Source organism: Passer montanus, unplaced genomic scaffold (assembly GCF_014805655.1).
Source record: "Passer montanus isolate IOZ18808 unplaced genomic scaffold, ASM1480565v1 scaffold55, whole genome shotgun sequence".
Taxonomy (NCBI): domain Eukaryota; kingdom Metazoa; phylum Chordata; class Aves; order Passeriformes; family Passeridae; genus Passer; species Passer montanus.
The window spans coordinates 1,897,542-1,906,797 of NW_024370485.1; the positions used below are offsets into that span (position 1 = coordinate 1,897,542).

Sequence of the window (9,256 nt, forward strand, 5' to 3'; positions counted from 1 at the left end):
GAGGATGGAGCTGGTGAAGGGTCTGGAGCACAGATCCTGTGAGGAGCAGCTGGGGGAGCTGGGGTTGGTCACCCTGCAGAGGGGGAGGCTCAGTTCCCTGAGAGGAGCCTGTCGGGGTCAGCCTCTTCTGCCAAGCGACCACACAGGACAAGAGGACGTAGTCACAGGCTGCACAGGGGGGTTCAGGCTGGACATCAGCAGGAATTGTTTCACAGAAAGGGATCAGCCACGGGAACGGGCTGCCCAGGGAGGCGGTGGGGTCACTGTGCCGGGGGTGTTTAAGGCAAGGCTGGGAGCGGCACTCAGCGCCATGGGCTGGCGGACACGGGGCAGTTCGGCCTCAGGTGGCACTCCATGGTCTCAGAGCGCTCTCCTAACCTGATTCTGTGGGAAAACATTTTTAAAAACCAAAAAAACCACCAAAATTGCCCCAAATCGCTCCTTGTTCTTATATTTATCCTTGTTTTTTAAAAGAAAAAAATACCTCGAACTAGGCCCTAAGGGGTTTAAGTCAGAAAAATACGAACTGCCAGACTTGGGGGTCATGGGGGGGGCGGCACAGCACAGGCGCGCCGCGGCCACCCCACTGCCGCCAGCGCCCCAAGGCCCCGCGCGGCGGCCGCCAGCAAGCCAGCCAATCAGACGCGCCGGGCGGCGCTCCCCGTCCAATGGAGGCCGAGGGGGCGGGACTTCCCGCGCCGGTTGCTATGACAAGCGCGGCCCTTCCTTAGCAACGGCGCTGGGCCGCGGCGGCCGCGCAGGTGAGGCCGCGCCCGGTGCCCGGCCCGGTGCCGCTGGCCGGGCTCTTCCTCCGCGGGGACGAGGGCGGCGGGGCTGCTCCGGGTGTGCGGTGCGCTCGGGCCGCGTTCCGCCGCCCCACGCCCTGGGCTGTGGCCGCGGGCACTCCCGGGCCGGGGGTGGGTGTTGGAGGCGCTCCCGGGGATGGGTTCTGTCCTGCGGGGGTCGTGGCTTGGGTCGGCCGCGGGTGACTGTCGGTGGTCTGACTCGGTGCTTTAGCCAACAGTGTGGCGCCTGGCACCGTGTTGGCCTCGTTTTCCTTTTAGTACCAGCTCCCCCTTGCTCCCCTGGGTGCTGCGTTGCGGGGCAGAGAAGCAGAGGGAGATTCAGCACCCCTGAATCTCCCCGGCAGGGCTGTGCTCTGCGGTGCCCGGGTAGAGGCAGGCTGGTGATGCGGCCCTGAGTTTTCCCATATGGCTCTCCCCAGCTGACAAATGCTCGGGGAGCTGAGGAGCAAGTGCACAAACGAGACCAAGATGTTCCCGTTAAACGATTCTGTCCAGACGAGTACGCAGATTCTGTGCCTAAAATACTCCTGCCCTTCCCGTGTCATGTGCAGCTTGAAACCATTGCAGATAATGGTGTCCTGGGAAAACCCTTTTGGAATTAATCAAGAGAGGTGGCAGCTGATATATTGTTCTCTTGTCCTCTCCTGAAAGCTGTACCTTGGCTCAGCTCTTCCCTCAAGCTCTGCTGGTGCTTCTGGGAAGTGCTGTGCTCCTCACTTATGGAAAAAGATACAGTTTAATAATTTGTTTGCATTAATGGTCTGTGAGCTAAGACTCTCAGGGGGTGTGAAGGTGTTGTTGAGGAAATGGCAAGTGAGTGAGAGAGCATGATATTCTTGTAACAGTTTCATTTGCCTCTTGTGTTAATTGAAAGCCATCTGTCTCTTGCCCATGTTTGTTTTTGTTGAAGCAGTGTCCTCTAGGCCAAGAAACAACTCCTCCTGCTGAAGAGAGGAACACAGAACCCTGTTCCTCTCAGCTGGCTGTGCCACAGCACTGTGCTGAACTCCAGGGAGCCCCTCTGCCCCTTCCTGGAGTCTCTGTGGAAGGACCATGGAAGAAACTGAGGAGGAAAAAAAGGACGAGGCTGATTATAAAAGGCTGCACAGTTTTCCTCTGATTAGGGTATGGAGGGAGATGGATTACACATTTACCAGTGTCAGAGATTAAAATCTGCCTTCATTCTTACTGTCCTTCTTTACCTTGTTTTTTAACATTTACCAGTGTCAGAGATTAAAATCTGCCTTCATTCTTACTGTCCTTCTGCTGCTGCATGGCTGCTGTGAGGACATGTGCACTGCTGGTCCTGTGGAGAGATGCTGGTGGTCACTGCTGCTTTCTCCCTGTCCTTGACCTCTCCTGGGGAAATCTAATAGTTCTGATGTTCCCTGTGATAGCCAGAGGAAGCCTGGGCAAAGTGATCCATCAGACAGATGGAGAGCACATTGCCTTTGGAGCCCTCTCTTGTGTTTTGGATGCAGCTTGCTTTTTGTCCTGGAGAAGCTGGAGCAAAAGATCTTGCTAGCCAGCCAGACAGCAGCAGCAGCAGCAGAAAAGGCTGTGTAATTTAGACTTCTTTGTTACTCATATAGCAGTAATTAAGGGCTGTGGTGGAAACAGTGTTAGTGTGCTTCCCCTTTATCTTACAGCAGAAAAACTGGCAGATGTCTTGATTTCCTTCTTTAAGCTGTGCTTACACAGTGCTAGTTTCCATGTAGGTAGAGAAGAATTCCTCACTGGCTGGAGGAGTGGTTCACTTCTAGTGCAATAAGCCTTTTCCTGTTTACTACATGCAAGCCCCTGGTAGAGCCAGTGCAGAAGCTAGAGCAGCTCCCTGTTGTCCTGGGTGCAGCCCTCATGTTGTGCTTGCTTGTGTTGTGTGGTTGTCCTGTGCAGCACTCGGACATGCCGGAGGAGATGCGCGTGGAGACCATGGAGCTGTGCGTCACCGCCTGCGAGAAGCACGCCACCAACAACGAGGTACAGCCACCCCAGGGGGCCCCAGCAGCACGCAGGAGGGTGCAGGGCACAGCACACTCAGGTCCTCACATCCCTGAGCACTGAGCTAGAAGGAGGCACAGAGCTTGGCTCGATCTCAGATTCGGGTCCTTTGGTCTGCAAGAGCTACAAGAGCACTTTGCAGAGATTAGCAGTGGTGCTGCCTCCCAGACCTTACCTCTCTGCTTATCCTGCCTTCCTGAGACGTGCTCCCACTCTGTTCATAAAATGCCTTGTGTCCTGAGGGCTTGGCTCAGAGCTGCATGGAATCTCTTGTTTGGGGATGAGTACATGAAAGTCTGTTAAGTATTCCCTCTTGGCTTTAGGACTGACGATCAAGGGAAGACATACCTTGCTTCGTGGGCAGGGCACTGCCTGTCATTGAAAAATATTCCTCTTGCCTTTTTTAGGATCAAGCAGGGTGTGATCTGGGAGAAGCAAGCCTTTTAAAAGTCAGCCTACTTTCAGTGTTTTGGTAATTAGCTGGAGAAAAAAAAATGGACTCCTGTAAAAATAGCTGCAGCTTAGTGACCTGAATCTGCTCTCATGGTCACTGCAGCCATTATAACTCCAGCAGCATCTAAAGCAGAACTCTCCCTTCAGACTGTGTGAACAACAGAGGTGATGCAGTTCTTTAATTTTTCCTTGCTGTTGTGCTGGAGGCTGCTGAGACCAGTTCTACCCTTGGGTTTACCTCTGGGGAGCTCCCAGTTCCTGAGGCACAGCTGTTATACCTGTTGCCCATGGCTTGAGTAGTCTTAAAGGGTGGAGGATATTAAGGCAATGTTTGTATAAAACCTCTCTGGGTGCTTTGTCTCACCCTATGCTGTGTTCCTTAATGTTCTCCAGAGCGCTGCCAAGATGATCAAAGAGACGATGGACAAGAGATTTGGGTCCTCCTGGCATGTGGTGATTGGGGAAGGCTTTGGCTTTGAGATCACTCACGAGGTGAAGAACCTGCTGTACATGTTCTTTGGTGGCAGCCTGGCCGTGTGTGTCTGGAAGTGCTCCTGACCCCTGGCCGGGTCCCAGACTTGCTGAATACAAGAGATTTCTTCCTGCTTTTGACAAGTTTTGTATGATCTGGAGGTGGGGCTTTATTTTTAATACTTAAATGTCAAGATTTCTTTTTTTTCATACTGACGTAACAGTTCTGTGGGATACATAAAGTTGGTGTGTGTGTGTGTATAAATTTGCTAAACTGTCCTGTCCTTGCTTGTGGGATTTCTCATCTGTCTGTGGCTCTTTCCTTGGTGTTTGAGCTGGAGCAGGAGGGAAGTGAGGAACAGGTAATCTCACAACACACTGCACAGCAGTGCTAGCAGGGGAAAGTGAAAGCAAAAAGGTACCATCTAGCCCTACGGTTTTTCTTAACTCCCCTTTATTCCACATAGTTTTCCTCTCTCCTCTGCTTTCTCTGCTACCATGCAGTATGGCTGACCAGCACCTGTCTTTCCTCTCTCTGGATGCTGCTTATACATTCTTCCTTTCTTCTAAGACGTCTGTGCAGACCTGACAGCACCAAGGGTCTCCCTTCAGGCTGTCTGTGGAGGTGTGAGCCGCAGGGAAGCAGTCCCAGCTTGCCCTTCCCTGCTGTTTTGGGAGGGTACAACAGCTGAGCTGCCTGGGTGTAGGAGGTTGCTATGCAAACTGCCCCCTCCTTTCTCACCCACGGCACACTGAGACAGCATGAAAACACAGGCGGCTGACGATGCCTGGGGAGTGGGTGAGAGCTCTTTTTAAGGCTCAAATGCCTCCCTGTCAGTTCCTGGGGGTGTTGCAAGTGCTGTGTACTTTCAGCATCTTGTTTGGAGGCTGACAGAGAAAGGAGGCTCCATGTGAAATATAACTTGGTCATCAGATACCTAATGTCTTTCTGGACTTGCATTCTTTTAGCCAGTTTCATTTTTTAAAGCTGTTGGTGTTGGAGGATCGAATGAGCGTAACTATGTTACATGTATGGCTTATTTATAAACCTGGGGAACTGTGTTTTTACAATAAAAGTTTAGTAAAATGTCTTTGCGTGTGTTTATGTAGGCAGAGTAGTTCAAGAAACATGGAAATAAGTAAGCCATGGTGTGGCACAGGCAGAGGCCAGTGACAGGGTTCCATCCTGGTTTCCTGTGTGACTCTCATCCTCCCTGTTCAGTTCCTTTTACCAGTGCGAGCCACGGTGGTGAGGAGGGTTGCCAGGCCCATGGTGCTGCTGGCCACATCCCTCTGTCCTGTCTGACAGGCAGCTGTCTAAGCAGTAGCAGCAAGGGACTGTAACTGTGTCTGCTGCCTCTCCAGGGTGCCTCAACTCTGACTGTTGGAGTCTCCTATTTGTAGCTTCCTTAATTTTCAGATCTGTTCTCAGAATGTTGCCAGCTGACACCTCTAATCCATAGTTAAGTCTGAAGGATCTTTCTGCATTAATGCCTGTGGTCAATCAACCTGGTCTTACAATTCCTTTTGTTCCTTTTTCTGAACCTCAAGTGTTATGCTAGAGATGTCTTTTCTCAATTTCATTGTGTCAGGAAGCCAGGAGTTGGAGTAATATGAAGACAACTAAGAATTATTTCAAATTTGGGCCATCTGTGCTTGGCTGGGCCAGGGTAGGTTGGTACCATGATTCCTGCCCCATGATCAGGATTGCTGGGCTGTGTGTAAGAGCCCAAATCCTCTGAGCTCTCACTGTGCAGGTGCTCTGTGTCCCTCCAGCTGGCTGCCTTTATGTGAAGATAGTGCTATTGACAACACTTTCTACAGCTGGCAGGTGGAAAAGATTATTTCCTCTTCTGCAACTTTCTGTCTCTTCTAAATTCAGAGCAAGAGGTAAAGTCTTTGAAATGCCCCAAGCTGGAGTGGGTTGATCCCTTCAGCCATACCACGGTCACTTTAATTGTGCCTCTTTCACACTAATGAATAATTAACTGCTCTGTGCATATGCACAGGCACGCTGGTCATGGGCATCTCTGCAGGGTTGGGGTGACCTGCAGATGACCACAGGGAGCTGCTGACATCAGCACACAGTCTCTTGGACTTGCTGCCTGTTTATCTTCTTGGCCACCAGCTGATCAAAGCTGGTGTCTCTGTGACCTGCATTGGCAACAAGGGAAGGGTGAGTGCTCCCCAGCCTTCTCAAGCCTGAGTGTGCCAACAGATTGGGGTGAGCTAGGTGTGAATGTGCAGCAAGTCAGCTCCACACTGCCATTCTCACCAGGTAAGTGCAAGGTGGCTCACAGGAGAGTGGCAGGCTATTTTTATTTACAAGGGTAACAGCTTTCCTATAGGTAGTCACCTTGAGGCAAACCCTTGTTAGCTGTTTTGCATTCCTGTCATTGACATTGTACCTGAAAGCACAAGCCTCAGCCTCCCAAAATGTGGCTGTGTGTCAGATCCGTTGTCCTGCCTGTTGCACTTTGAGCCATCCTTTGCTGGCCCCTGTGTGTTAGAAAAAAGACTTTCACCCTCCTTTTGCCATGGAGCTGGAACATCTTTGGACATACCTGTAATTTTCAGAGGAGTAATGTTTATGGATCAGAGGTGGAACCTTGTCCTGTGTTTTCCCACAAGAGACCCCTGTGTGGCTGATGAACCTGCTGGATCCAGTCCAAAGGAGGCCATGAAGATGATCAGAGGGCTGAAGCACCTCTGCGATGAAGACGGGCTGAGAGGGTTGGAGAAGAGAAGGCTCTGGAGAGACCTTATTCAGTACCTAAAGGATGTCAACAGGAAAGCTGGAGAGGGACTTTTTGGCAGAGCCTCTTGTGATAGGACAAAGAGTTAGAGGTTTTAAACTAAAGGAGGTTTGTTCTAGATTGGATTGAAGGGAAGGGAAGTGTTTTAGAATGAGGATGGTGAAACACTGGAACAGGTTGCCTAGAGAGGTGGTGGGTGCCCCACCCCTGGAAATATTCAGGGATAGGTTGGATGAGGCTCTGAGCAATACAGTCTGGTTCAACGTGCCCCTGGTCATTGCAACGACATTGGACTGGGTGACCCCTAAGGGTCCCTTCCAACCCAAACTATGATTCTATGAGGCTTTAGAGCCTCTAAGGCCTCTCTACTTTTTACTACAAAACTGCTCTCAGTTGCTGGAGGATTTTTCCTTGCAGATTTTCAGTGGAAAGCTGGGAAAGTTGGCAACAGTTTGCTTGCTATTGTGTTTCCCTCTCATTTCTTGCCCCCCTGCATATTGCTGCCATTACCCATCAAAGCATCAGGCTGAGTCAGACGTGGAAAATGAGATGGAAAACGCAGGGTGATGGATGGGTGGCAGCCAAAATGACTCTTTCTATCCACCCGTCCCCTAAAGCTGCGATATTAGCTCAGAGGCTGTGCCTCATGACTTCATCCCTCCCTGCTGAGGGGAGATGGGAACATCATTATCAGCTGCCGACGAGTCCTGATTTGGAGCCGGCAGTGAAAATGTCCTCGGATGTAGGGCTCCTCCTCCGCCCCAAGGGTGACTTGAACCTGCTGGGAAGATGGAGGAAGAGCTGGAGGGGGGAGATGAGAAGAAAAAGGTGCAAATTCAACCCTCTCTCTATGATGATGTCATGGCAACAAGTCAGGTGATCAGGGCAGACTTTGAAGGTCTCCAGCCCTTCTCTGTCGCTGCAGGCTCACGTCGGACTCGCTGAAATACCTTTTGGTTAATATTTAATGCCAGCATTGAAGTGCTAAGGGTGGCAAATGCCTCACCTAAGCCCCCTGCCTTTGCTTTGCAATGGGATGCTAAATTAGGGTGAGGAGGTAGGATTACAAATTTCATTATCTGGGAATGGGACTAACAGTCAGCAGGGTGGCTTCAGCCCGTAGGGTCCCTGTGCCCATCTGACTCCAGGACATGAGAAAGAGGTTTCTATCCCCTCCAGCCCCATTTGTTGCTGGTTTGAGGCACTGGAATGAGGAGGTGTCCCTCTCTTCAGGGCTGGCTCTGGATTAGTGAAACCTGTGACGGTGCTCCGGGAGCCGAGCCCAGCTCCTTTGATGCGATCAGTTAGTACATGGAGTTGGTGTTTTGGCTGGCTGGTTGCTGTTTTTCTGAGCCATGACCTAATGATCCCATGTTCCAGCTACATCCCCTCCTAGGGGCCTTCTGTCTGAAACGTGTGTCCGGACTGAATTCAGCAAACTTCCCGGAGCAGGACGCCGTGTTCCTCCGCCCAGGGAAGCCATCTGCTCCCCTCCACCAGCTCCTTCTGCGGGGCTTGGAGCTCGCCAGCCGGGCTGGGAAGCTCTCCTCCTCCTCGCTTGCCCCGGCTCTCCCCGGCCATCTTGCCAGCAGAAGGCTCGGGAACGCGGCCGGCTCAGTCTGGGGCGGGGATGGTGTCAGCCGGAGGCGGTTTCCAGGCAACTGCCGCGCCGTGGGACAGCGAGCCGGGAGCCGGGGACAGCGCGTTCCCAGCGCCGCCTGGCAGGGCACCGGGACACGCGGGCATGGCAGCAGAGGAGGGGGTCTCTAGGATAGCCCCCCTGATCATCATACCCTCCCTGGCGGGGAGTGAGCATTCCCAAGCTGGCTGCTGGTGCAGCTCGCGACAAGGAAGAACTACACGATGTATGGGATTTCACATGCCTTCTGCATCCTTTGGAAGAGCGAAGAGAAAATAAATATTGTGCCAGACTGTACCGCAGCCCCCAGACTTACTGCAGGTGGTCCTGGGCTTGTCTGTCCCTTATCAAATACAGAGCTCCATCCCTACAAGTCATGAACCATTTTTGTACATGCATCCCAGCTCTGTGTCCCTGGTGTCACTGCAAAAATGAATTTTTTTGTAAAAAGGCATGTTCTTCCCTTCCACAAGCTGCCAGTCCTCCCCAGCACTTGGTGGGTCCCACTGTCCCTCTGGGCCAATGCCCAAGGCAGTACCCCCACTCCTGCCTGCCTCCCCTACCTGCTTTAGAGGCCCTGGGAACATCCTTGCCCCTGAAACTCACCTGCCTGGTGGCCCTTCCTTACACTGCCAGCCCAGCATTTCCCCTCGCAGCAATGTTGATACTCACATCACCTTCATTTTATCCAGTTTGAGTGATTTTTGAAAGGGGGCTTGAGTGCAACTGATTTTCAATGGATCAGGGAGGGTGATAAAATTGATATGGCCAAGCAATAAAAAAAAAAATTCTTCTGGATCCTGAGAGTGCAGCTATGATGAACAGGGGGAATGGGGCTATATAGTGCTTGGCAGGGTGTGTGCTGCAGAGGGGCCCAACCATTTTAATGCCCTGTATTCAAAGAAACGTTCTGCAGCCCTGTGCAGGTGACAGGACAGTGGGGAGTCACCCGCAGCCATTGCTGTCCCTGAGCCAGCATTGCAGCTATTGATTTGGAACTTGCCCCGTTCACTCTAACCTTGGCAGTGCCAGCTTGACCCTAATCAGCTCTGATAAACCCTGCCACAACCTCCTGTCCCATCCTGGTGGTGTCACACTGTGAGGTGCCGTGGTGACAGATCGTTCCTGCC

At 52.0% G+C, this 9,256-nt stretch overlaps 1 protein-coding gene across 3 annotated transcripts; it reads left to right on the forward strand.

Moving 5' to 3' along the window:
* The first annotated feature begins 683 nt into the window (after positions 1 to 683).
* On the forward strand, positions 684 to 4,822 carry DNAL4 (dynein axonemal light chain 4). Of its 3 annotated transcripts, none has more exons than XM_039725539.1 (4): positions 684 to 761; positions 1,720 to 1,931; positions 2,703 to 2,786; positions 3,654 to 4,822. In XM_039725539.1, exons 2-4 carry the CDS (start codon positions 1,860 to 1,862, stop codon positions 3,816 to 3,818), a joined length of 321 nt encoding a protein of 106 aa, XP_039581473.1. In that variant the 5' UTR covers positions 684 to 761; positions 1,720 to 1,859; the 3' UTR covers positions 3,819 to 4,822. The 3 variants fall into 3 exon arrangements, with proteins under 3 accessions (XP_039581473.1, XP_039581474.1, XP_039581475.1); XM_039725540.1 differs by having other exon boundaries at positions 719 to 761; positions 1,717 to 1,931; XM_039725541.1 differs by having other exon boundaries at positions 730 to 917.
* The last annotated feature ends 4,434 nt before the right edge of the window (positions 4,823 to 9,256 follow it).

Coding starts and splice junctions, on each gene's coding strand:
- DNAL4 (XM_039725539.1), top strand. CDS start 1,860: ATGGAAGAAACTGAGGAGGAAAAAAAGGACGAGGCTGATTATAAAAGG. Junction 1,932..2,702: donor ACAGTTTTCCTCTGATTAGG/GTATGGAGGGAG, acceptor TGTCCTGTGCAG/CACTCGGACATGCCGGAGGA. Junction 2,787..3,653: donor AGCACGCCACCAACAACGAG/GTACAGCCACCC, acceptor AATGTTCTCCAG/AGCGCTGCCAAGATGATCAA.